General features: G+C 36.5%; 4 protein-coding genes, 3 non-coding genes and 1 pseudogene across 7 annotated transcripts; 2 read left to right on the forward strand and 6 right to left on the reverse strand.

The window, feature by feature from the left end:
* The first annotated feature begins 173 nt into the window (after window positions 1-173).
* On the forward strand, window positions 174-3,878 carry LOC108819693 (disease resistance protein TAO1-like). The gene is made up of 4 exons (XM_018592743.2): window positions 174-755; window positions 905-1,988; window positions 2,330-2,641; window positions 2,760-3,878. Exons 1-4 carry the CDS (start codon window positions 298-300, stop codon window positions 3,876-3,878), a joined length of 2,973 nt encoding a protein of 990 aa, XP_018448245.2. The 5' UTR covers window positions 174-297.
* A 1,697-nt stretch (window positions 3,879-5,575) lies between these two features.
* LOC108820702 (NDR1/HIN1-like protein 13) lies at window positions 5,576-6,540 on the forward strand (annotated as a pseudogene).
* A 4,868-nt stretch (window positions 6,541-11,408) lies between these two features.
* Window positions 11,409-11,482, reverse strand: TRNAV-AAC (transfer RNA valine (anticodon AAC)). The gene has a single exon. It is a non-coding gene; the product is annotated as a tRNA-Val (tRNA).
* Window positions 11,483-11,637: 155 nt separating this feature from the next.
* On the reverse strand, window positions 11,638-11,711 carry TRNAV-AAC (transfer RNA valine (anticodon AAC)). The gene has a single exon. It is a non-coding gene; the product is annotated as a tRNA-Val (tRNA).
* A 75-nt stretch (window positions 11,712-11,786) lies between these two features.
* On the reverse strand, window positions 11,787-11,860 carry TRNAV-AAC (transfer RNA valine (anticodon AAC)). The gene has a single exon. It is a non-coding gene; the product is annotated as a tRNA-Val (tRNA).
* A 558-nt stretch (window positions 11,861-12,418) lies between these two features.
* On the reverse strand, window positions 12,419-18,008 carry LOC108820978 (protein NUCLEOLAR FACTOR 1). Its single transcript, XM_018594023.2, has 24 exons — window positions 17,674-18,008; window positions 17,463-17,595; window positions 17,199-17,314; window positions 16,874-17,033; window positions 16,622-16,766; window positions 16,412-16,535; window positions 16,224-16,324; window positions 15,976-16,107; window positions 15,800-15,880; window positions 15,398-15,588; window positions 15,226-15,298; window positions 15,078-15,137; window positions 14,841-14,879; window positions 14,668-14,756; window positions 14,500-14,564; window positions 14,319-14,365; window positions 14,010-14,069; window positions 13,873-13,944; window positions 13,728-13,757; window positions 13,495-13,589; window positions 13,292-13,397; window positions 13,134-13,196; window positions 12,971-13,045; window positions 12,419-12,681 (listed from the first exon to the last, which is right to left on the reverse strand). Exons 1-24 carry the CDS (start codon window positions 17,795-17,797, stop codon window positions 12,607-12,609), a joined length of 2,256 nt encoding a protein of 751 aa, XP_018449525.1. The 5' UTR covers window positions 17,798-18,008; the 3' UTR covers window positions 12,419-12,606.
* Window positions 18,009-18,814: 806 nt separating this feature from the next.
* On the reverse strand, window positions 18,815-20,202 carry LOC130498383 (inorganic pyrophosphatase 2-like). The gene is made up of 4 exons (XM_056991713.1): window positions 19,966-20,202; window positions 19,742-19,863; window positions 19,442-19,643; window positions 18,815-19,317 (listed from the first exon to the last, which is right to left on the reverse strand). Exons 1-4 carry the CDS (start codon window positions 20,110-20,112, stop codon window positions 18,928-18,930), a joined length of 861 nt encoding a protein of 286 aa, XP_056847693.1. The 5' UTR covers window positions 20,113-20,202; the 3' UTR covers window positions 18,815-18,927.
* Window positions 20,203-21,256: 1,054 nt separating this feature from the next.
* Window positions 21,257-26,002, reverse strand: LOC108819563 (serine/threonine protein phosphatase 2A 55 kDa regulatory subunit B beta isoform). The gene is made up of 14 exons (XM_018592625.2): window positions 25,546-26,002; window positions 24,865-24,968; window positions 24,661-24,756; window positions 24,441-24,560; window positions 24,100-24,285; window positions 23,692-23,783; window positions 23,351-23,469; window positions 23,063-23,186; window positions 22,745-22,868; window positions 22,573-22,641; window positions 22,398-22,489; window positions 22,232-22,309; window positions 22,063-22,130; window positions 21,257-21,974 (listed from the first exon to the last, which is right to left on the reverse strand). Exons 1-14 carry the CDS (start codon window positions 25,667-25,669, stop codon window positions 21,838-21,840), a joined length of 1,533 nt encoding a protein of 510 aa, XP_018448127.1. The 5' UTR covers window positions 25,670-26,002; the 3' UTR covers window positions 21,257-21,837.
* Between the last annotated feature and the right edge of the window lie 423 nt (window positions 26,003-26,425).

The raw sequence follows: 26,425 nt of genomic DNA on the forward strand, positions 1-26,425 counted from the left end.
ATATTTTTATTAAAATATTATAAAATAAATGTTTTCATAATTTGTATGCACAAACCTATAACAACTGGTAAAATAAAATGGATCGAGTATTCTAATTTGGGGTAATCTTGAATAATTAGGCCTTTATAATTTGTCTAACATGGCAGAGATGTAAACTCACAGTAGAAAAATGATATCGAGATGAATACCCTGACTTGGAAGAGTTTGAAGTGTGGGTTTTCCTAAACATCATTTCACACTTTTGATTGGTTTGTTGTCCAGAGAGAAAGAGAGATCGGTGATCAAAACTGAGAGCAAATGTCGGGGTGCGGTCCTTCCCGTCGTCAATTCAAATACGATGTCTTCCTCAGTTTCCGAGGTGCAGACACCCGTAAAAACATCGTTAGCCATTTGCACAAAGAACTTGTCAGACAAGGAATACGAACTTTCAAAGACGATGAAACGCTGGAACCCGGAGACCGCTTTCCCGAAAGACTCCGTGAAGCCATCAACACATCGAGGTTTGCCATTGTGGTTATCTCAAAGAACTACGCTACTTCAAAATGGTGTTTGGAAGAGCTTCGAATGATAATGAAGCTTGAATCGGAGAAAAAGGTTGATGCCTTTCCCATTTTCTACGACGTGGATATCTCTGATGTTAGAAATTATAAAAGAAGTTTCTCTTTAATATGCCACAACCAAAGTCCCAGGATTCCCAGCTGGAAAGACGCCCTTCAGAAAATCGCAAACACACAAGCCAATGAGTCAAGAAAATTGTAAGCCTTTTTTCCCTTGAATAAAGAAATAGAGATGGATTATATCACATACTATCAAATTGTTACCTAACAAAAAAAAAGGATCCTTATTGTTGTTTTTTTTTTTTGAATAAATCCTTATTGTTGTTGTTTTTTACTGATCTTGTTAGCAAAGACGACGCCACGATGGTTGAGGAAGTTGTTGAACTTGTTTCAGACAAGTTGTTGTCTATGTTGCCAATGGACCTTGGGAATATTGTTGGCATGGAAGCTGACATGGACCAAATAGAACATCTCTTGGACATGACGTTTACGACCAGTGAGGTTCGTATGGTAGGAATATGGGGAATGCCAGGCATTGGCAAAACAACCATAGCCAAGAATCTTTATGAAAAGCATAAACACCGTTTCAAGACTCATCACTGTTTCTTGGAAAAGGTGAGAGGACAGGGTACCTTAGACCTACATAAACAGCTTCTTTCCGACATCCTTCGGAAAAAAGATTTCAAGTCACTGAACCTTGCTCAGGGAGCTTCTTGTATCAAGTCAAGGCTCGTAAACCTAAAATCTCTAATTGTTATTGATGACGTGGACGATGTGAAACAGCTGGATGCCTTGGCAAAAGAGCCTAGTTGGTTTGGACCAGGGAGCCGAATCATCATAACAACGCGAGACAAGAGCTTGCTCAACTCCTCATGTGCCCTGTACAAAGTTGAGTGCTTGAAGGATGATAAGGGTCTCCAGATCTTTCAGCGATATGCTTTTCTAGACGAAAAACCTAGTGCTGGCTGCTACAACGATCTTTCAAAGAGGGTCTCTGAGCTTGCTCAAGGTCTTCCCATCGCCCTTAAGGATTTCGGCACTTATCTCGTTAACAAGAAGAAAGAAGAGGAGTGGCAACATGCTTTGAGATCATTTGAGGAAGCTCCTCTCGAGAAAACCATGGCGGCCTTGAAAAGTAGCTATGATGGTTTGGATAAAGTTGGTAAGATTGCTTTTCTTCATGTAGCATGCCTTTTTAATGGAGAACCTGTCCAACGAGTCAGGAAACTTCTTCAACAAGGTGAAGTAGGGATGAAAGTTTTAGAGGAAAAGTCTCTCATCAATGTGTCTGTCGATGAGCATATATCTATGCACCGTTTGTTCGAGCAGATGGGGAAACATATTGTGCGTCAAGATTCAGAGAACAGCCCTTCTCAGCAACGTATCTTGTGGCACCATGACGACATCCGTCCAGTACTTGTAACCAATACAGTAAGTACAAGCAATGTTCTTAATTCTTTTTCTTTCCTTTTTGGTTTGGCTAGGCTCTGCCACCATTCCTCTTGTTACCGATAAACGTCACTATCTATCATATGCAATGTTCTAAAATTTTGTTTAGGCGGAGCTTACGCATCTGACTAGTCGACAAATCGTGTTTGAACGGAAAGATTTTTTCAAATCGATTTTTTTTAGTTAATTTTTTTTTCTAAAAAATGACCATAACAATGTTCTAAAAAATTATTTAAAAAAAAATCGGTCTCTTCAGAATCATATGTCCTCTATATTAAACTTAACCACCGCCTAACATTTCTTGAACATTGATCATATGTCAGAGTAAGCACTTAATTGAAGGCGTGGTGCTAGATGTTTGTGAAATGCCAGCTGGAATTCACATCAACTGGGATGTTTTCAAGCCGATGCATAATCTCAGTTTTCTTAAGATATACAACTCTAAGCAACAGAGAGGTTTAGAACCTGAGAAGGAAGATATGATTCTAGAGGACTATTTGAGTGTACATAAGCTTAGGTTACTACATTGGGATGCATATCCTTTTACAACCTTGCCTACCAGTATCAGTCCAGATTGTCTTGTTGAGCTTAAGCTATGTAACAGTAAGCTCAAAACCCTTTGGAGTGGCACACCGGTATATATCCTCTACTTTTCTACTCCCCTTTCATATATATAATTATTTTTTAAATTTGCTTTCTTGTAATAACATATTAATTAACATTTCCATGTGTGTTGTGTCTCATACTTTTCAGAAACTTGTGAATCTGGTGAAACTAGATTTGACCGGGTCTAAGGATCTAAAAAAACTTCCAATTCTTAAGGAAGCAAAGTATCTAGAGGAGTTGATACTGAAAGGTTGCAGCTCCTTGGAACAGATTCCACAATCCATATGCAAACTATCTAGACTGCAGAAAATTGATGTGTCCAACTGTGATGGGCTTGAAAAGCTGAAAATCAGTATATCAGAATCTAAAGACAGAACAAGCATGTGCCTTAGATCAGTCCACATGTTTTTCTTTGGCACGGAGCCGTTTGTGGGTAATACTCAGGGATGCTCTCTTACAGACCCATCAATCAGCGGCAACTTACAAATCTACTTGGAGCTTCTTGAAGGATCTGCAGAGTATCTATCTTTTGTTTCTGAGCACGTCTCTCATGAACTGGAGCTCAAGCGACCTCCCTACGGTTTTAAATCACTGGACATCTTGCGGTTTGAGTGGAGCGAGTACGGTGGTGATTTCAAATGTAATAGCTTTTCAAGGTTTCCCTGGTTACAGGAGTTAAATCTCATCAACCTAAACATCAAGAAGATCCCAGACGACATTGACCACATGCAAGTCCTAGAGAAACTGGACCTCAGTGGGAATATGTTTAAGAGGTTACCTACAACAATGAGTCGCCTTACCAAGTTGAAGCATTTGACGCTTGCCAACTGCCGCAGCCTTGAAGTATTGCCACGACTATCTCAGGTGGAGAGTCTAACTCTTTCTGACTGCACCAACCTACGAACTCTGGTGAAGAAAGATCAAGGACAAGGACCATACAATCTGGTTGAGCTTTGGCTTGACAACTGCAAGAAAATTAAGTCATTACCAAATGAGCTTAAGCAATGCACCAAGTTGACGTATTTAGATCTCAGCAGGCAAGATTTCAAGATAATACCAATATACTACCTGACCTCCTTGGTAACTCTCAACCTCAATTACTGCAACAACCTCGAATCACTGACAATGCTTCCACTGAGTCTCAAGTGCATAAATGCACATGGCTGCAAGTCTCTAAAAACTTATTCCTATCTGGCGGAGCTTCTATTGATCACCCTAGATCTTAGCCCTTGCCCCAGGGGGAAGGACTATAGTACATTCCACTAGGTTTCCAGCTGGGAAAACGCAGTCAAGAGGTAAACAAAATCTTATCTTCTCTCTATATATAGTATATGCAATTAAAGTTTAATCTCCTTTTTCTTTAGTTCCAGTATGTGCTTTGTACTTCTTTCCGTGAAACAACAACACGGAGTGAGGATAAACATGCGACTTGTAGTCACTTGTCAATCTTCTTGGGGCGTTTAAAGTCATGCTGTGGAACTTCTTCCTGTGCATATTGGCTTGGTTTCTCTGTGTTCTGCTTCTGGTGATAACCGATCCTCTCACCGCAACTACATTACTAATGATTTTCTTGTATCGGAGGTTGTAAGAAACTCCAAAGGAGGTGTATGAGTGTTTCATTAACACTTTATTGTTTCAGTTACTGAACCAGAAGAGTTATTGAAAGATTAATTTCATTAGTTTCTACACTGACAACTTGGGAAGAGTAGCAACAAATTATGTATTAACCATAGTGATCCGATATGAGTTGTGCAAGGCTGCAACTCTTTAGGCAATCTCTCTGCTTGCTTGCAGGGAAGAAATTAACCAATGAACATGTAGGGCTTTCTCTTACACTGAACCGTGTTGTGTGTTATCAAGTAGCCTAATTTCAGGAAAATAAAAATGTGACCGTTGATTATCAACTGAGGACCTTTAATAGTTATGGACTAGTTGGTTACCACCTCGACCACGCTCCACCACCGGCTTCACGCGCCTTGTCCTGATCTACTATGTTTTTGTTTGCTCACACAGCTTTTCGTTGAAACTCACATTATTCTAAAAAGTCATAATTAAAAGTCAAACCAACCTACGGCGTTCAAGTATTATTTCGTGGAAATGTAGTGACAAATGCTTCTTTTTACTAGTGGGGAAAGTATGAAATAAAAATAATTTATGTATTAAAGGAATTTTTTTTTTTTCGTCACGTTTTTATATCTAAATAAATCTAGTTGTATAAATTTATTTTTAACATTGCTTGATTATATTTTACTCAAAAAAAAAACATGCTTGATTATATGAATTTGATTGTTTTAGATCAGATTCAAAATGGAAAGGGACTCAGCATCTGTTACCCTTTTTTATTTCAAAGGAACTTTCATATATCTTTGCTTCAATACAAAGGAAATTATGTTTGGTGTACGATTTCACGTTTTAACTCAAAAAACTACTTATCTCAATTATTATTATTTTTGACTAAAACATATCTCAGTCTTCTTGTTTAGTGTTATATATCTTTAAAACAAAAATATATATTTTCGTCAACTGGGAAAATGTATATATTCATATATGCACTAATATTACCTACTAGATAGAATAAATTTTCCAAACGGATCAATATCATGAATAATAACTAGTCGGAGTTTTTTTTTTTGCGAAAATGCTTAGCAAAGAACAACTGGACTCTCGTGATTTTGCACCGTTTATTCCACGTCGTGTATATACGCGCTGGTGTGACGCGTGTAAGCTCTCTTTCCCGCGTTGAGCTGTCACTCTCTTTTGTCAGTCTCCGTCGCTGTTTCTTTGGCTTCCTTCCTCTCTCATTCTCCACACTATCATCAAAACTCCTTTTCTCCCCACTAATCAGCTATTAAGAGAAGCTTAAAGCTTAAACGTTCACTGTAAATCACCCTCTTATAAAAGAAACACGCTCTCCTAAACCTTACCCATATTGTTCCACTAATCATATTTTCATCTAATCCGACATGACAGATGACAGAGTCTACCCAGCCTCTAAACCTCCCGGCGTTGTCGGCGGTGGAGCAACGCCAACCCAACTTTCCCCGCGACTAAAGCTCAGCTCTACAGCGCAAACCGCCCCGCCTACCGTCCACCAGCCCCACGCCACCGCCGCACGCACAGCCGTGGATGGCTGCCGCTGCTGCTGCTGCTGGACGATTTTCGTGATCATCCTCTTACTCCTCCTCGTCGCCGCCGCATCCGCCGTCGTATACCTCATCTACCGTCCTCAGCGGCCGAGCTTCACCAGTCTCGTCCTTCAAAGTCTCCTCTCTCAACCTCACCTCCGCCACGCGCCTCGCCACTGCCATATCCCTCTCCGTCGTGGCCAAGAACCGCGAACAAAAACGTCGGTTTCAGCTACGACGCCACCGACGTCACGGTCTACAGAGTCTCCCCCGGAGACGATGACGTCGTCATCGGTAAAGGCTCGATCGCTTCGTTTGTGCACGGTAAGAAGAACACGACTCTGTTGAAATCTACTGTCGGGAGTCCTCCGGGAGATCTTGATGAGCTGTCGGCGAGTAAGCTCAAGGGAGATTTAAAGGCGAAGATAGGAGTGGCGGTTAAGATTGTTATGAACACGAAGGTGACAGTGAAGATGGCTCTGTGAAAACACCTAAGTCGGGGATCAGGTTACTTGTGAAGGGATTAGAGCGACGGACTCCGACGGGGAAGAAGGCGACGACGGCTGTTACCACAGCCGCTAAGTGTAAGGTTGATCTCAGGTTCAAGGTCTGGAAATTCACTTTTTAAATCGTCTGGGGTGAGCAATGTGAAAATCTACATTCCATTTTTTTGTGTTATATAAATCCATTGTTTCATTTCTTTTTAATTTGATTTCATATACAGTTTTTTTTTCGATTTTCCGGTAAGAATTTATTTTTTTTGTTTATGTAAATGAAGATATATACATTGTGTTCGGTCCGAATATTGTTGTTTGTTCGAGAAAAAAGATGTTGATCCGCTTATACAAAAAAGTAAAATGTTGAATCATTGATTATAGTAACAATTGGTCATTACCATTTACCAGTGATGATGAAATGCAATTAATATTGTACTAGTATAGTAATGCGTGTGAGGTTGAACCACTAGTAGTGCAAGTGCTTTGGTCAATTAATCTATAAATAGACAATTAAGCTAGCTGCAGTTTTTTCTCTGTTAGCTGGATCAATTAATTAAGCTACCATGTGGTACATACTCTAAGCATCAATATTGGAAAGTCCTTAGCAAAGCCCGTAAGGAAAAAAATACGGAGACCGAGAAAAAAGAGAATGGAAAAGCCCTTATTTAAGGGCTAGACCTTATTCTCTATCGAACAAAAAAAAAGAGTCCTTAGTTAAGAGAGAGAGAGAAGGGACACCAAAATGATGGTCTAAGAACCTATGAATTATTATGAATGTTACTTGCATATTAATCTCATGGTCTGCTGCATGCTGGCAAATGACAAAGTCTTCGTGTATTGTGATTTATTAACGAAGTTTGGGTTCAAATTTGCGTCAGGTCTAGAAGGTCTAGAAGGTTTGGGTTCAAATGACAAAGTCTTTGTGTATTGTTGATCACTACAAGAAAACATCGGTATTCTGAAGGACATACCGAGGGAAAATGAGTTCCTCGGAATTTTCTGACGAAAATCGAGGAAATACCGAGGAACCAAGAAATATGGTTTCCTCGGTATTTCCTCGAAAAAATTCGAGGAAATGCGAGGAAGACACATTTTCTCGGTATTTTTTGAGGGAATACCGAGAAACAATATGGGTTTCCTCGAAATTTCTTTGGAATGTCCCTTTACGGTTGAGGGGTTTGATTTAAAACTCTTGTTCGTCGAAAATACCTTCGAAATATTTCGAGGAAATTTCGACGAAACAAATGATTTTCGGTATTTCCTAGAAATTCCTCACAATATTCCGAGGGAATTTCGAGGAATAAGGGGTTTTAAATCGAAAACAACATTTTGCGGATTTGAATAACACGTATATAACCTTCATTTAAGTGTCTTAGGCAGATTATGAAGTCAAACTTTAGTTTTTTAAACCGAAAATAATGTTTTGCGGATTGAACGGAAACCACACAACATAAGAGAAACACTTATACATTTTAATAAACGTTAAAGGGAATACTTACAATTATTTCTTATTGTGTTATTTCATTGTTTATGATCATCTATACAAAGAAACCTCATTAGTATGAATTACATTTGTATAACAAATGACATAGAGGAAAAAATCGATGTTTTCAAACCCCAAACCCTGTTTCCTCGAAATTTCCTCACAATATTGTGAGGAAATTTCGAGGAACCTGCTTTCAAACCCTGTTTCCTCGAAATTTTCTCACAATATTCCGAGAGAATTTCGAGGAATAAGGGGTTTAAACCGAAAAACAACGTTTTGCGGATTGAATAACACGTATATAACCTTCATTAAGTGTCTTAGGAAGATTATGAAGTCAAACTTTAGGGTTTTTAAACCGAAAATAATGTTTTGCGGATTGAACGGAAACCACACAACATAAGAGAAACACTTATACATTTTAATAAAACGTTTAAAGGGAATACTTACAATTATTTTTGTAATTGTGTTATTATTTCATTGTTTATGATCATCTATACAAAGAAACCTCATTAGTATGATTACATTTGTATAAGAAATGACATAGAGGAAAAAAATCGATGTTTTCAAAACCCCAAACCCTGTTTTCTCGGAATTTCCTCACAATATTGTGAGGAAATTTCGAGGAACCTGCTTTCAAACCTTGTTTCCTCAAAATTCCTCACAATATTGTGAGGAAATTTCGAGGAACCTGCTTTCCTCGGAATATTTTTCATTAACCCGACAATCCTAGCCGCCAAACGTTTCGCGAAAATTAGATAGAAGATTTCGAGGAAATTTCGAGGAACCTTATTAATTTTGTGAGGAAATTCCGACGGACAGTATCCGTCGGACGTCTCATAAATTAGGTTTTACGTTTTCTCTTCCCATTTCTCTCTGCCTCTCCTCTCTTCCTCTCCTCTCTTGCGCGGCCTCCTTCCTCTCCTCTCTTCCTCTCGCGCGGCAAATCCCCTCTCTTCCTCTCCTCTCTTCCTCTCCTCTCTTCCTATCATGTAAGTTCATCTCTCTTCTCTTTCTCTCTTCATAGATCGATTCTTTGGATGTTAGATCTCGAAATTTAGATTGTTAGGAGGAAAAATTCTAGGATTGAATGGATAGCTTAGGATTTTCAAGTTTGGATTGTTGTTATATATTTTTTTAGTTCTTTTGTGTTTTGGGTAAATTCAAAACGTTTTTCATGTTTTAAAATGTTTTTTGATTTTTTAAAACGTTTTTTGATTTTTAAAAATGTGTATATGATTTTTTAAAACGTTTTTGATTTTTTAAAAATGTTTTTTTTTTATTTTTAAAAATGTGTATATGATTTTTTAAAACTTTTTTGAATTTTTAAAACATTTTTTCTGATTTTTAAAACTATTTTTTATATATTAAAACTATTTTGTACTTATTTAAACTATTTTTTATATATTTAAACTATTTTTAATTATTAAACTATTTTATATATATTAAAATTTTTTTGTAATTATGAAATTGTTGTTTTATTTTTCCGATTTATTTTGTCTTTGGTTAAAATTCAAAACGTTTTTCATGTTTTAAAACGTTTTTTGATTTTTTAAAACGTTTTTTGATTTTTAAAAATGTGTATATGATTTTTTAAACGTTTTTGTAATTACTAAACTATTTTTATATATTTAAACTCTTTTTTATGTATTTAAATTATTTTTGTAATTATTAAACTATTTATATATATATTAAAACGTTTTTTAAAGTTTACAGTAATAATAAAACGTTTTTTATAAATTTTAAAAAATATTTAAAAACCTTTTTCTATATTTATAAAACGATTTGTAATTTTTTATAAATATAAATATATATATGTATAAATCATGTATACTAAAAACTATATATAGTAATTATTAAACTATTTTTTTATATATTTATATTTTTGTGATTAAAAACTATTTTTGGATTTTTAAAACTTTTATTTATTAAAACTAATTTTTAATATATTTTAATTTGTACAATTTTGAATAATATTATCTAATATATTTTCAATTTCAATTTTTATTTTATATTTTATATTTTCGAATTTCATTAAAAAATTAATATTTTTTTTTTGTTTATTTTTTTGAAAATTCCGAGAAAAAGGTTCCGTCAGAATATTTCGACGACCACGTCCCTAGAAAAATTTTGAGGATTTTTGTGACGAACCCTCGTCCTCACAATTTCCTCGGAATTACTGTTCCTCGAAATTCCATCAGAAAATTTCGAGGGAAAATGAAATTTCGAGGAATTTTTTTCGAGGACCTTTTTCTTCGGTATGTCGTTGGAATACGATTATTCTGACGACATACTGAAGAAAAAGTCCCTCAGTATCTGCGTGTTTTCTTGTAGTGGATTTATTAACAAAGTTTGGGTTCAAATTTGCTTAAGGTCTAGAAGGTGTCGGTGAAATGTTTATATTTTTTCTTTTTCGATTCAACTTAAACAAGAAAAAGCAAAGACACAAATGATTCAAAATCAGGTGTCATGTAATTATCAACGACAAAAGAAAAAAATAGGTGTTATGGTGTAAAACGATGACTAACATGTGATTGAATTTGTTCCTTTTCAACAAATTAATTAAAAAATGAAGCACTAGAAGATCTTCTTATTTGGTTGGTTTAATCGGTTAACAATACACTATTCCAAAATTTCAACTACATTAAAACTGACTAAGTTTCTTTTATTCATAAGAAACTAAGAAATTTCGGTAAAAATCTCTACACAGAAATAGAGCAAGAAAAATAAACTATTGAAATATTAGATAGCAAGAAGCTGATAAATAAGTAGAATCAAAATATAGAAAAATATAGTCTTGATAAGGTCAATAAGTGTTTGGAATCAAAATGATAGTTGCCACATAGCCACAGAACTTTCGGAACCATGTGACCAGTGACCACCACATGTTATAAGATGTCCAAGCTGACTTTTGAGATAGTCAGTCACAAAGGCTTGGTGTTTCTATAGACGTAAATTCATTTTCACACTAACTTATTGTAAACATATGTAACAAATATGATAATTAGAGCTTCATTATCAAGGGCTGGTTGAATTAAAACATACATGCAACGTCAAGGGTGAACCATCAAGTTACTTGGATTAAGACTAACGCAGACGGCATAAGCTACAAAACCATTACAATCCCCATTATCGGAATACATTTTGTTATCCTCATTTGCTTTCCCACCATAACAATATCTTCCTGATCGTACTTTCCACTAGCACCATAGGAGCTAATTAGCTAAAGCTGTTATCTCTTCAGGTTCTCTTTGTTTCATCCTTTTTTTATATCGACCTATTAGTCATTGTAAGTGCTTGAGATCGCTTACGGTCCTTTAGATTAAATTTGAAAGCATAAGTAAAAGAGAGGGTTAACTGTTGGTCACTGAGCTCATGAACTTTTTCCATCGGAGAAAAGTCTGTCTACAGAATCTTCAGTCAGATAGGTTTCAAAACCAAACCCTCTTGACTTTCCAGTATGGTGATCATACATAACCTGATTCTCAGATTAATACAGAGAAACTCTTACTGTTTTGAAAATAAGAATCAAGTCTACTTAGCAAACAACAAGGTCGTTGTAGTATAGTGGTAAGTATTCCCGCCTGTCACGCGGGTGACCCGGGTGCGATCCCCGGCAACGGCGATTACCTTTTGTTAATAATACGAAATTTGATTATTTTCGTAATGTTCAAGTAAAAAAATAAAATGATGGCTTCGTCCAGGTTCGAACTGGAGACCTTCAGTGTGTTAGACTGACGTGATAAACGACTACACCACGAAACCTTTGTGTAATTAACAAGGTCGTTGTACTATAGTGGTAAGTATTCCCGCCTGTCACGCGGGTGACCCGGGTTCGATCTCCGGCAACGGCGATTACCTTTTGTTAATAATACGAAATTTGATTATTTTCGTAATGTTTAAGTAAAAAAATAAAATGATGGCTTCGTCCTGGTTCGAACTGGAGACCTTCAGTGTGTTAGACTGACGTGATAACCGACTACACCACGAAACCTTTATATAATTGATAAGTTAATGCAAAACAAGTCAAAAATGGTCGAAAATGGTGTTTAAAGAGAAAATAAAACGATGGCTTCGTCCAGGTTCGAACTGGAGACCTTCAGTGTGTTAGACTGACGTGATAACCGACTACACCACGAAACCCTTGCTGGATTCATAAGCTAATGCAATAAACAATCTCATTTGACGTTAGAGGGAAACAATCTCATATAAGTAATTAAGCAATTTGCTTCCGGTCCTGGTGGGAGGAGATGAGGAAAACTGTATTTCCGGTTTGTGGATGTAGTTGGAATCTATATCGTTGCTTTTACAAATGATTCTTTGATGCCATCCTACTTTATGTTTGTCATGACTATTGAGATTGCTCTTGTAGTTGTGCAAGGCATTTTGGCATCCCTGCAAAGATATTGGGAAGCTTTGAAGATAGTTAATATGGCTCTCGTAGATTGGACGCCACAATGCTGCCCTGTTGAGACAACAAATAAAAGGAGCTACTAATCTCCTAACCGAACCTTGGTATCTGTTTTTCTTGAAGGCTTATAGATAAGTCATGGCGTTTTAGATTTTTAACATCTTGAGGGTGATTAGTTGTTTAATTTCACCTTTAATACTTCATCAAAAGGTATATATTTCAAGTTAAAAAAAATAATTGCCAAGATTATTACTTCAACCATTTAAGTTTATATGAAAAAGGAGGCAATATTGATTATGAAAACTGGTTTAAATCGGCTCACTGTATATCTGACCATACAAAACTGGGGAGTTTGAGATCAACAAAATAAATAGCAACATTTGTGTTTATACTAAATTGGGATCACCATTTGAATTTCTAATGGAACCAAAAAAAACAAAAAAAAAGAGGCTTGGGATGCTTGAACATTCTCGACTCCTTAACAGAAAGCAAAGATGCTCTTATCAGAACTGATCATTCTTTTTGCGGAAGCAGTCCCTACGATCCTTTCCATCTGCAAATAACATCACAATACTTCCATTACAACTCGCTCATCACATTACTGCTACTGAGAGTAGCAGCTAACTCTAACTAGAGTTAAAAAAAAAACACTTTATATCTAAGAAACTGATGAAAGCAAACCAGTTAAGAGTTTTACTTAAGAAAAGACAGAACCAGACTACATAAACTTTCTCTGTGATAGACCTCTAAGCGTTGTTATGGAGTGGATACAAAATGGCTAAGTATGACTCTCAAGTGTGTAAGAACCATCACAGGATTGAAAATGAGAATTGTGTAAGTACCTTAAGCAGATCAAAACGAGAAAAAAGTGCAGTGGACATCATGTCATACGATCCTTCATCAAGCATGTTCACAATCTGCAGTTAAAGCTACAATGATGAGCATCCGACTGTCTTTCTCCTGATAAGAGTTGTGTTGCAACTAGTTCGATTAAGATGCTCTTACCTCAGGGTAAAACTCCTTCCGCTCCGGAAGAGAGTAGAATATCAAGTTCTTTATGCCACGGATCTGAAAAACCATAAGCCGACATTGATCAGAACTGTGTTTGTATCATAGAACCTAATCAGAGATTACAATACATATTAAGAAGAAGGGGAAAAAACCTTGTATCTCCGATAGAAGTATGCCCTCTCAGTGTAAAGCATGATCTTCCGGCTCCCTGCGAAAAACCATTCTCGTGCACGGGATATGTCTGCATTCTTTGTGTAGCTGAAAACAAGAGTAAGGATTACGCTACCAACCGATGAAAGAAATCTAGATAGCAATGAAACAGCAAACTTTGGTACAAGGAAGGAAATGGTCTTACTCTCCAAGAAGACAGAAAGAGGCATTCTGCGACTTCAGATAGTTTCTGAGCCTTACGAAATCGAAGTAAGAAGGGATAAAGATCATTACTCCTCCCTAGAAACAGGATTAAAATACGACAATCAGGCTCTCAAACTTAAGTGATAGCAACAAGGTTTTTATTCTGAGCAACTGTATTGTTGTTCATTCTATTTTTTTTTTGTATGGCAAACAGCCTCTGAATGAAGGGAGTACCTGAAAAGAATCTTTGATCTTCGGGAATATCTGAACAAAAAAAAGAAAAGAATCAGCAAAGATTCATTTAGCAGAAATACAACAAAAAAAATATCAAATATTTTATCCATGAAAATGAGGTTACTAAGCAAATAATCAAAACTACCTTTTTGGTAAAATATTCAAGACGTGCATCGTCTGCTTGGGTCATGGAGTCTGCATCAAATCTTTCATAAATCTGCAACATAGACTAAAGAGATAAGATGTCCAGAACTTTCAAGTGTAAGCAAGATGGGATTATACCTGACGGACAGGGAGCAACACTTTCTCGAGAACACCTTTGTATTCACACGCCAGCTTCACCTGCATCAATTCAACTATAAATGTGATGGGACAGTTTTAATTCAAAGCTAACACTGAAAGAGAGATTAACTAATATCTAGAGTCTTGGTTTGGAAAAGACTTGATAATTCAATTCAAATCAGAGTAGTAATCTTAGCCTATAGCAATCCATCAATCATTTAATACCCTCATAACATTAGCAACGAAAACATACCAGAAATGCATGTATATATATATATATGGAAAACACGCTAAGAAACGGATGCCTACCTTTCCTTTATAGTTCAAGCATTGGCGATTGAATAGACCATTCATCTCTGAAATTAAATATTCTTTGGGTTAGTAAGAGTTATGAAACTTCAATAATCACCACACTCCAGAATTTTATGAAAATATAGCAAAAACGAAGAATTTAGCCACATGTGAAAGAAGGCAGTGGGCAGAGCAATACCTGGGGTTAAATAGGAACTTAGAATTATTGACTGTCGGTAGAACCGTGCCTGTCCATCCAAATACCTAAACATAGGACGATATAGTTTAAGATTCTGCCAGAGTTGGGCTCTGCAACCACACATAAACCGTAATAGATAGAAAAACTTGAAGTCGAAGAACTACATACAACGGCCGGATCCGCATGACATTGGTACCATGCTGCTTTGATGGCAATCTATTTATGTGGTCGACGACTGTAGTAAGGAACGACCAATTCTGAAACATTATAATAAAGAATATAAGAAATTAAGATACAATAATCCATCTTCGCAAAGTCTATACATTTACAACAAAACCAACCTGCATAGATATTATGTCTGCATGATCGATAACCAAAACCTATCCACATGTAAATTAAAGAAATATAAGTTAATAAGGAGATACAGAATACAATTTCAAATATTTGCAACTACAGGCCGTGATAGACCAGGTTTAAGAGATAAAACAATAGTAGACTATGTAACTGAAAGTATATTGGCATCAATCATCTGATATCTATTAAATGTATCTCATTCAATCAATGATAAACGAAATTACCTCAATGGAGGAGAGATAATCGACATCCCTTTCCTTGTTTTCTTCTGCTTGACCAATGGCCTAGAAAGAGTAAAATTGATAAAGAGACTGAATCAAGAAAATTTACACAAGTAAATCATCTCACAAAAAGATTGGTAAGGGTAGATACCATATGTAACTTGAGAGGGGAAGCAATAATCATGTCCGAGGAATAGAAATCACCATACAGCCTAATGCTCTTTCTGAAAGCGACAGTAGAATTCAAGTCTCAGGTAACTGCAATTATTTACAAGCAGAAGAACTTACTGCAATTTTGAAGAGGATGTATGCAAAAGAAATACCTAGTATGCTTAATGCCTAGCATAAACTCATCATCACTGTTCTTCTCACCAAAAAGGGCTTGCCAATCAGAAGGTTTTGAAGACTTGTGGGCTGTCGATTTCCCATTTTTGGATGTCTTCTCATCATCGTCATCGGATTCGTCTTCACATCCGAACTCGGCATTAAACCGGTCAAGATGTTCTACCTTAACCTGAAAGCAATGAATAGTATTTGAAGAGAACAATAGCAGCTCAAGACATAATCAGCAACCGAGACAATATCAACGCGGAGCAACCTTTTTTTCTACATTATATGACTCATCCGTGTGAGAAGTCAAGTCAAGTATCACAGAATAAGGAAACGCAGTCACAAAGCAGATGCCAATTAAAAATTAAATGACTGAATTTCATAAATTTATGTACCCTTTGAGCCTCTGGAGTTAGTTGTATGAGTCTCTTGACAACGCGAAAGGCAATACTCCTCATCGGTAGTAGAATCAAAACCTGGATATACAAGAATCGTAAGGCCAACTGTCAAATACGAGCAACAGACATATTTACACACAAAGCAACTGCAGAAGGAAACGAGAAGGGGTCACCTTTGGACGAGTAAATCCTTGGTCAAGAAATCCATCATCAGAAAGAATTTCTTGTTCAGACGTCTCTCGATGCTTTGCAATTTTACTCTCATTCTTCTTCACAAGATCTCTCGTTTTAAAAATGTGATTCAACTGCATAAAGACAAAATGACTTCAATAAAACTTGGAGAAATGTGACGTGGATTGAAAAGTAACAGAAAACCTCAATAAAATGATCTTAAGAAAAAGGAATACGAGTATGCACGCACAGAATGCATAAGATAAGCGTCCATGGCACTTGAGTCTTCTTCACGGCCTTTATTGTAAAAGGGTCTCTTGTTAGAATGCAAAATATCCAGGTAGCTGTTGCCTACAAAAGAAAATACTATGATCAACGACAGAGCCATAAAATAAACATGAACGAGATACATTATAAATGTTAAAATATAATACGTACAGATGGAGAAGAATCTTCTTCTTTTAGATGAGTCAAAATCTTTTCCACCAGATTTCTGGTATAGTTGAAGCCAGTGCTTGAATAACTTCGGCTTGAGGTCATAAGGTGCATCACTCTGAACACCCTGCAAAAATTAAGTTTTTAATGTTACTGATAATTCCCAAGTTTGGAAGGCGAATATTGCAACCATATATTTCTGTGAACACATACATCGAAGAAATTTTGTCTAGTTCCTTTCCACTTGCAATTTGGCATGTCAATGGCCGGTGCTTCCCATTTAAATTTCCACTTGCCTTCGGGTAAGGTTTTCACTTGTTCACTTGATAATGTGTGACTAAGGTGCTCACTAAATGCACTGAACAAAAACAACACATGCATGAATTTTAAAACTGCACTGGATTAAACAAGCAGGACAAACTGTAAGAAACTTTTAGAGAAGCCACAATCTAAAATTAAATATACCTAGTAGATGAAGAAGCATCTACTAAAGGTTGGCCATTGGTATTCAAATCAAGCTCCTCATCAGTTTCATAATCGTCAGAATCTTCTTCCTTGCTATGATTATCATCGTTCTCCTTCTCTGTGTTGTCAGTAAGACCTCCGAGACTTTCCTGATCGTCTCCTTTATTTAACAAGACAAAGAAGTATGATTGAGATCAATTTGCCAGAGATGAGAAAACTAAAAGTGAGTTGAAACAATATTCAAGTTTACAGGACTATATCCAAAACCTCGTCACAAGTGGGCATAAATGAGAGAAACCAACAATAACTTTCAAAGAAAAGTTACCTTGAATCTCATCATTCTCTTCGTCTGTAGAGATTTGATCCTCAGACCCACTGTCATCATCCTCTTCCTCATCTTCCTCTCCTTCTGTGTCACTTTTGCCTTCCTCCTCTCTCTGCCTGTTAAAATGATTTTAAAAGGATAAAATTTTACCAAAGTAAAACTGAAAAAGTTCAAAATGCAAATTCACCTAAAGACATGACATATAAACACAGTTACAAAGAGTAACAAATCAACCAAACAGCTTAAGATTCGATAAAAAGGTACCTTCTTTTGTTCATATCAGCAACAGCTTTGTTAGACGAACCGAGAGACGCCAGCAAATTATCGTACGTTGTCGGTTTTCTGTAAACCACTGCTTCTGGTTCTTCCTCAATAGTGTCTTCTTCTTCAGACGAATCTACAATACCCCCAGAATAGTTGATTTTGAGTTGTTGACAACGATATAGAGCTACTTGCAAGAGCTAAAAAACATTACCTAGATCCTCCTCTGTTGGAACCGCCTTCTCAGCAAGTTTAGCCTTCTTCGTATCTCGTTTCTTATCGAATTTCTCATGTGGTTTGTGCCTCTTCGACAGTACGTTGGACTTTGTTGGAGCCATCTGAGATTACAGGCGAAGCTGAGAGTCGATTGATGATTGCCGCCGAAACTAGGGTTTCGAGGAGAGGCGCTGTGAAATCGAACAAGACGACGGTGTTTTTTTTTTCTTTTCGTAGGAGGAACAATTATACTAACGCCGTGAAAAAGCTCTTTTGGGTTTAGGGTTTATCGAGAGTTTTACACTGGTTAAAAAAACAGTTAAAAACTTTTTACTTACACTCTCGGTTGAGCGTAACCGGACCCTAACCAATCGAAATAAATCATAGGCTTAGAACAACAAACCAAACATATACTATTTTGCTCGGTGTCACACTCCCTCACTCACTCGATTATCTCTAACCCAAAACTTCTCATTGCGAAAATCTCTTCTTTTTTTTTTTTGTCGACTGATAATTTCATTAAAAGGCTCTAAAGCCAATTTTAGTACAAGCAGATACAAGTTTATAATAAAACAAGGCCCAAGATACAACCCAGATGAGTGCAACAGCTCAGCTTATCTCTCAAATCAACCTGCACGTGTAAAGCCACGCGTCAAACATACAGAGAACCAGCCACCGCCTCACCAACTCCGACTGTCTCCGCCGAGAGTTCATTGCGAAAATCTCTTATCATCAAAATCATCATCGCTATCAAAATACCATTGTTATTTTCTTCCTAATTAACATTCATTCACTATTCTCAGAGTATTCTCAAATCTTTATACATTTCTCTAGATAATTTTTTTTTTGAACTTCGAAATTATCTTTATCTTAATTTTATAATGTTCCATAACCTTCATCTTTGATATTTCTATATATTATTTTCTTCTCATCAGTTCAAGATTTCTCCATCCTTTAAACATTTTTAGGCTCTGTAATTTGGTAGTATAAAATATAACTAACTCCGTTATGTGTTCTAGGCTTAAAGAATGATATAATCTCCAACATGATCAATATATAACTAAATGGTTATGTTAAGATTCCGAAGCAAGGCCAGTGAAAAGAAAAATACTTGCATTTACGTGCATGAACCACTATAATCAACTTTAGGTATCTTATCTTATACATTTTCTCTCGATTGCATGAAGAGTAACATTATATATTTCAAAACAAAAAAAAAACGTCTTAGATTCTTTGTTCTCTTCATCAATGATCACTTGACTAGATGTAGAGGAACCGGAAGAGAAAGAGGCAACAAAGGTTCATGAACAATCCCAACAGATATCTTGCGATGATCAGAGCTCATCAACACCTTCTCTTTCTCCTCCTCCTCTTCTTCCGATGATATAATCTCGTTGATAATTCCCATTAATATCCTCTCCATAGCTTCACCATCGGTCCAATCTCTAACCGTAGCCTTAACCAAGGTGGGATTTTGACTAATCAAATCCCAAACCGGGAAATTCTTCCTTGGCATCATGTAATCTTCACCTTTGAGTCGAAGACTCGGACAGTAATCACCAGCACCATCTCCTAGATATACCATCTTCATCTTCTTTCCTTCTTTAGTAAAAGAAGTTTGAATCCTCTCAATTATTAAACTCTATAATTATATAACAAAAAAAAAAATATTAGTTATAACATTAGAAACACAAAGACAAGTACATCCATATAGATTCAGCACATGACATGTGTTGATAGTAACAAAAGGTTCATGTAAAGAGTACCTTGCACATGTTAGGAGGGCAACGAGAGCAACCATGTGAAGATTTGGTGAAGTCATGGTAAGGAGAGATTCTTAACCTTCCTTGTTCATCTACATGTCCAGGGTTTGTGTTAATCTCTGAGAAATACTCACTAATCCCGAGATGTTCAACGATCGTTTCGATGAAGAACGTGTTGGCATCACTCACTATTCTCAGCTCGCACCTGGAATATAAGTATATAACCAAGATCATAATTGATTATCATTACTGTGTGTATTTTAATCTCTAATTAAATTAATTAATTTTAAAATTTAGATTTACCCTAAGGCATGAGCGGACTTAATGGCAGGGATGACACGAGGATGAATAGGGATCCTTCTCAAGACTTGTTTGATTTCTTCAATGGTTTTACCGTGATCATGAAGCTCTTTCATCATACGATCCTGTTACGTAGAAAAAGCAAATATGTTTTCGCTTAAATTTCGAGAATCTTGACCAACACGGTAAATGCCCTAACAGAGGAGAGAGTTAGATGATGAACAAACCATGAGAGAGTTCCAAGGCATTGTGGGGAGAAGCTGTTCGAACAACTCGGTGAAGCCAAGCTCATCGACGACCCAGTTATCACTATCCACGTCGATGATCGTCTTGTCGAAATCGAATACGATGACAATGTTGTTCTTGTCAGCCATTTTTCCGACAAAACAGAGAAAGACACTCTTGTGAGAAACCTTAAACTTTGTTAGGTATCTGTATGATTATTATATTGAATGTGGAGAAGATGAATGTGGTTTATATACAAGTGGAGAAGAGAGAAACGGATATGGATTTTCTCAGAAGATGCCATTGGAATATTACTATGACGGTAATGTGCTAAGAAGAATTGGTATTTGGTTCTTATTTTTATTAACCGTTGGATCTGACGATGGTTTAGGTCAGATGTTGACTAGGTGCGCTGATCCGACGGTGTTTGACGCCTCTTGGTTTTATTTTGTTGGGTGTTAATATTATTTAATTTAGTTTGGCTTATTAAAAGTTTGTTTAAAGTGGGATTTTAGGCAGATGAGAAGACACGAGAATGAGATCAAAAGAATATTCCACTTATTAATCCGTTTCTCAAATTTCGTTTTATTAATAGGAAAGAAATATTTTTACAAAATGTTTCAGAACTCAACCAAAAAAGTGTACACAATGCATATTTGTTTTTTCATTTCTTTGATTGATATGGATAACATTTCATTATTGAGGGGTTACATTTTTATATATGAATTATTTTTGATGAAAAATCTCATTTACATTTTATTTTATATTTTCCGAAATAACGTTCTTTTTAGGCAAAACCATTTTATAAAACTGATACAAATTTTGAATGAAACAAGAATTTTGCATGGTTAGTGGGTGGCTTTATCGATTAGGTCACATGCTTTGTCGACAAAGTTATGAATCGGTAGGATTAAACCATAAAACATTGAATTTAGCAAATAACTAACGATGGGAATTTCATCAGAATGCACTAGCGAGTAGGGATGAGAATATTGAGTGACAAATCTAAGATAAAAGGAATATTCTTGGAGTTAAGGTTAGGATCATCATCTTTATTTGGTGGCCACATCTTTCAAATATTCATCAATTTGATTTCTTCAATTAATTATATTCTAAAATTTGAAAGCAATCTCAGCCGATCACCAAGCCTTAACATGACAACACAACACTGTATGTGGATATTAAATATTCATTATATTCTGGAATTTATCAGAAGCTATCAGCAAACACTCTTCCGTTTATTCCACTTCCTCACGTCTTTAGAAAACTACTGTAGTATATATAAGATACAAGGATACAACTTTTTTTTTTATTGTGGGCAACGGTAAAAATCTCATCAGGGTGTCTGAAAATACAATTGAAAAAGAGGCATAGAGAGAGAGCATAAGGTGTGTTCAGGAAGAAAAAGATATGACAAAAGAATCAATAAACAAATTTGAAACACAAACCCTTCCCATCGTCTCATACTAAAAAAAAAAGAAAATCCCACTAACCATAAGCTGTTTCTTCTTAAAAAAGTGCAATAGATCCGAAACTAAAAAGACAACCTAAGTAGGACAGATATTTTGAGAAAATTACCCTCACGGTAAAAAGGTCTCATTCTTCTTTTCTTCCCCAACCCAACATTTTTTACCGTCTAATATACTGTTGCTTCTTCCATGAACTTCGTTGCAGTGACTGGTCAGGCTTTGGTCTTGGACCCAGCATAACTCTGTTACTACTACACCTTTTTTTCTGGTTACATAATCACTTTGGTAGTTAAAAGAAAGCGAGAGAGAAAGAGAGAGCGTCTGAAAAAAAATGAGAAAAGGAAAGTTAAATTTGGAGCAAGCTGGTTCCATGTTCTTTTTTCTTCTTCCATCTCTCTCTCCAGTTCATGCATAATACATGTACAAGCTGTTTGCTGCTGCACAAGCAATTGAGTTCTCTGTTGGGTGCCAAGCCATATGCAGCAACTTATTTGTGAAGTCATATCCGTTCCCATTCGCCTCTGCTCCTGGACTCTCTGATCCTGCGTCCAATCACACAATTTTTCACTCCAGAAGAAAAAAAAACAGTAAAAGCTGGAATAAGTCTTGTGTTAACTACCACCAACTAACCTCGTCTAACCATACGTGTCATGCTGCTAATAGCTCTGGAAGGTCTTGCAGGTGTCTGGATTTGCCTCCTAATATAAACCATCGATGCAAAAAAATTTACAAGTCGTCAATATATAAACTTCTATGACTTGGGGTTTAAACTATCAAGGTTCTATGTCTTTCGGTTTACCTCATCGGGTTTTTGCTAGCTTCCAAAGTTGCAGCTTCAGTACTTCCTTTAGAAGCTCCAAATACACGGAATAGATTGCTGGTTTCAAGCACAATAAGTTTAGTCATTTGTTCATCTCTTATATAAGATAAGAATAGTATTGGAATTGACCAGAAGACAAGCAAACCTGTAAGAGCCTGTTGCTACCCTCAGTCCATCACCACTCAGACAACACTCGAACTTATCGAAGATGGAGTCATTTTCATATAGATCGCACAACTGCAACCGGGTAAAAACATAATATTGTTAGTTTTCAAGACATAATCATCAAACGAGAGGTGCCTACAGAGAGAAATGCTTACCTTGGGTCTCAGATGTTCATGAACCTGGTAAGATGCAACCGGGCCAGAATCCATGTTTATGTCCCACAGCTGAAACGTCAGAAAGTGTAGATATCAGAAACACTAAAGGATCACACTACATTGGCCCAAAAACAAAAAATCTATACACAAGGGAATCAGATGATTTTCAAACCTTGAGGGTCATGTAATCGCGACTAAGTATGTATCTCCCATCCTTTGAAAATTTAATATCTGAAATTGAGGCAATTATCTCTGTGAAAAATGATCTCGAACCAGGTGCTTCCGGTTCTTCAAATCTGTGATATGAAGTAACAATGGTCAGTGGTCTGAAACTTTTAGCCTAATAGTCTTCACTTCCAAGTCATTAGTGACAAGTTGAGAGAAACATGGGAAGCAAACCTACTTATTCCTATCTCGTTTACTTAGAATTTCACATGAGGTTAGCTTACATATGGAAAGACTCGAAAAGGATGAGGAGAACAGAGCTTACAATTTAGTATGAGAATCGCACAGAGCTGATTGCCGCATATCAATCAAACGGATGGAGCCTTTTGAGCTGCTATATGCGAGCATATTACAATGGATTGGATGGAACTCAGCCGATGTAATAACCTCTGCAGAGACCATGTAGTATTTAAAAATATGCTCAACAAGCATATGTCTTATACAGTAAACGTGAAACGAAGAGAACTTCAAAATAAGGAGGTTGTTAACATATGCATCAATGTTAAGACAATACAAAACATAACTTCTAGCAAAACATGAACAGAAAGCATACCAGTCAAGTCCTCCATGTTTGTGGGCTTAACATCGACAATGTTGAAGCTCTGGTTGCTGATTTCCAAATTCCAGAGATTTACGCGCAGATCGTCAGCCGAAATGAAGGTTTCTCCATCGCTTCAAAATATAGGGGAACATACATTATCGTAATGAAAGAAAACAATGCACTGTGAGGCATGTATGTACAAGTTGTGAAAGTTAATATCAACTAAACTCAATAATGAGAATGGTAGCACGACAAGACGTAACAAAAACATGTAATATAAAGGAAAATCAAAAGGAGAAAGACAGTCGAAATGTGGTTATAAATATATATATCGAACTTAGGGAAAGGAATACCTGCTATTTGAGATTGAATTAATATGGTAATCATGAGCATGTGCATACACTCTTCGGCATCTAGCCACAAGGCTCGTCTCCAGGCTAGTCACCTAAATATAGAACGACCCATTATTCCAAGACAAGTATCAAATGACTAATACATGTCACAAATTTGGTACTGAGCTTTAGTTACAAACAAAAGGAAGGATGGACAAGTAGTAAACTCCCTACATTTCACAACTCGAGTAGTAAGAAAATATGCACATCTTCCAGTCTCAAAAAGTACAAAGCAATCAAATAGATTTACTAGATCAACTCTTTTTACTGGAGAAAAGCTAATGGATATCTATATGAACGTTGTTTTCAAAAATTCTGAAACTAAAAAACTTCATTTGACACCAAAAAAGGGGAAAAAAATTTGCATACCACAGGCAAACGCAGAGATGGGATCCCTCCTGGCGGGAAGGAAAAATTGCTCATGTAGCCATGTGCTGGATCGGCATCTACTCCATTAGCAACTAGTAGAGGAGGGCTACTTGAACTTGGTTGACCTGGAGTTTTCGACGGATCAATATTCATTTCACTAATTTTCTTGATCTTCTTCTCTTGTACCTGTTCAATCAAAAATGAGTGAGGGGGTTTAAGAACTCTTCATCTTTTTTTGTTTAGTACAGAGTATAACCAACAGTTTCTAGACCACCTTCACATGCGATGCAACACCTATAATATTTCCAAACAAGATAAAAGAGCCAATCCAGATGTCTTACCTTCCAATATTTGATGGTTTTATCATTTGTGGAAAGCAGAAACAATGCACCATTTGCTGGCTGACACCACCTGATTTTGTTGATTTTCTCCTCTATTTCCAAACTCTTGAGATAGTCGAACTGAAAAGCGATTGAAGACCGAGATTATTTTACATCACTACACTAGCAACAGAACTATGCAGAAGTGAAATCTGGTGAACATGGGTTCGTAAATGTATACCTCTGGTTCATGACTCTGAAACTCTGTTTTATATCGAAACTCAGGATGCCTAACTGTGTAGTCCATCTGCTCAGCATCTCTCCTGGACCCACCATGCTGGAAAATAACATCGCACAAGAATATGCATTAGAGCGCAAAACATTTTTTTTTTGAAAGACGATTGAAGTGAAAATGAAATCTTGCAGAAGAGAAAAGGAACAGCACATCTTTATTATCAGTCCTTTCAAAAAGAACCACTCGGCCCCCACGGTCACCAGTTGCAAGATGGTCTCCACTTTTATCAAATTCAATGGCTGAAATAATGTCAACTGCGGAACAAAAAAAAGTATGCAAACAAGATCATTTTCATAAATAATGAATGACTAAACTGTAGGGAGCTGAACACATTAAAAACCATAAACTGCAGCTCGAAGAGTTCGTACAATAACATGAAAAAAAATGTTGAGAGACACCACACCAGACTAAATATGTATCATATTGAAAGTGCATCTGAAAACCACCTCGTTGCACTAATAATACTCCAGGAGAAGTACTTTAAACCAACTCAATTTAAAAAAAAAAAAAAATTCAATTCAATTTACAACAATTGACACTTCCCACACTCATATGCTTTTTCCTCTGCTGTTTTGCAGAGGTGAGAAAGCATTCTAATCAGTGGAAACAGTATCCAATCCATGGCTATGGCATTGCTACAAACCTTACTAACAGCGCAATTAAAACAAAACAAAAAAAAAACTTAGGAACCTAAAGTCACAGAGAGATTCAATCAATGACACAGACTAAGCAGCAGATCAGATCCAAAACCACAAATCAAATCCTGAAATACTCTCCGGATCTAAAACTCATATCCCTAACGCAAACTATTATTAGTGTATTTATTATTACCTTCCTGGACTTCTTCTCCAGCGGTTCGCTCGCCGAAGACCTGAGAGAATCTCCACTCTAGAGACGGAGGAGGGCCACCACTAGTAGCGGCCGAGGAAGCACCACCGTCACCACCACCGTTCATGTTTCTTCTTATTAAAAAATAAAAGTAAAAACTCCGAGCTTCGAGAAAACAAAACAAAAAAAAAAAAGAATCTGAGCTTCCAAATCTCAATCACCGAGAAGAAGATCGCGTCATCACCATATCACCAAATCCATCGATTCACATTCCATTTCCATTCCATAGTTTTGACTCATCGATTGAAACCACTTTTGATCGATGATTGATTTCGTAGAAAATGGAGGAACGAAGAAGAAGAAGAAAACGCCTTCACCTTTGTCTCTCTCTCTTTCTCTAGAAGGATAAAATCGGAATTACGATCTTTTTTTTCTTTCTTTCTTCGGGACCAACACGAAGGAACAAATCGTATAAGCTTTATGTCTAATACTATAATGTTCTTGTCCTGATTAGCGAGGTTATCGTTAGAGTTACAGGCGGTGACATTGTTTTATTCCATCAGTAAATACGAGTGAACGGTGACATATAATCTCGCATGTCATTGGTCTGTTGTGGAGGTGCGCTTGCCACTGTTATATTATTATTATGATGGGTGGATGTATATAAATATCACTAGTAATGTTTATAACTAATTCATTTTGCCTATTATCCTAAATAAGATTCCATTGCACATTGTGTTTGCTTTATGCAAAGAACATTGTGATTATGATAAACAAAATTATAATAGGAGATGCTATGAGCATTTACTTACAATATAACATTTCTCTTACATAATTTCTATTGATGATTAAATATGTAATGTCGTCACAAAAAAAAATGTTG

Source organism: Raphanus sativus, chromosome 8 (genome assembly GCF_000801105.2).
Source record: "Raphanus sativus cultivar WK10039 chromosome 8, ASM80110v3, whole genome shotgun sequence".
Taxonomy (NCBI): Eukaryota; Viridiplantae; Streptophyta; class Magnoliopsida; order Brassicales; family Brassicaceae; genus Raphanus; species Raphanus sativus.

Bases quoted from the DNA above. Each gene is read 5' to 3' on its own strand.
- LOC108819693 (XM_018592743.2), top strand. From the start codon at position 298: ATGTCGGGGTGCGGTCCTTCCCGTCGTCAATTCAAATACGATGTCTTC. The intron at 756-904 runs GTAAGCCTTTTT...TGATCTTGTTAG, and splicing joins GCCAATGAGTCAAGAAAATT to CAAAGACGACGCCACGATGG. The intron at 2,642-2,759 runs GTATATATCCTC...CATACTTTTCAG, and splicing joins CCCTTTGGAGTGGCACACCG to AAACTTGTGAATCTGGTGAA.
- LOC108820978 (XM_018594023.2), bottom strand. From the start codon at position 17,797: ATGGCTCCAACAAAGTCCAACGTACTGTCGAAGAGGCACAAACCACAT. The intron at 16,108-16,223 runs GTGCGTGCATAC...GTCTTTATGCAG, and splicing joins ACGCTTATCTTATGCATTCT to TTGAATCACATTTTTAAAAC. The intron at 13,046-13,133 runs GTAAGAGCATCT...CTTTAACTGCAG, and splicing joins GGAAGGAGTTTTACCCTGAG to ATTGTGAACATGCTTGATGA.
- LOC130498383 (XM_056991713.1), bottom strand. From the start codon at position 20,112: ATGGCTGACAAGAACAACATTGTCATCGTATTCGATTTCGACAAGACG. The intron at 19,644-19,741 runs GTAAATCTAAAT...CTTATATTCCAG, and splicing joins AAGTCCGCTCATGCCTTAGG to GTGCGAGCTGAGAATAGTGA. The intron at 19,318-19,441 runs GTACTCTTTACA...ATATAATTATAG, and splicing joins GCCCTCCTAACATGTGCAAG to AGTTTAATAATTGAGAGGAT.
- LOC108819563 (XM_018592625.2), bottom strand. From the start codon at position 25,669: ATGAACGGTGGTGGTGACGGTGGTGCTTCCTCGGCCGCTACTAGTGGT. The intron at 24,969-25,545 runs GTAATAATAAAT...TTTGTTCCGCAG, and splicing joins TGGAGAAGAAGTCCAGGAAG to TTGACATTATTTCAGCCATT. The intron at 22,869-23,062 runs GTAAGCTCTGTT...TTCATATCACAG, and splicing joins TGCGATTCTCATACTAAATT to ATTTGAAGAACCGGAAGCAC.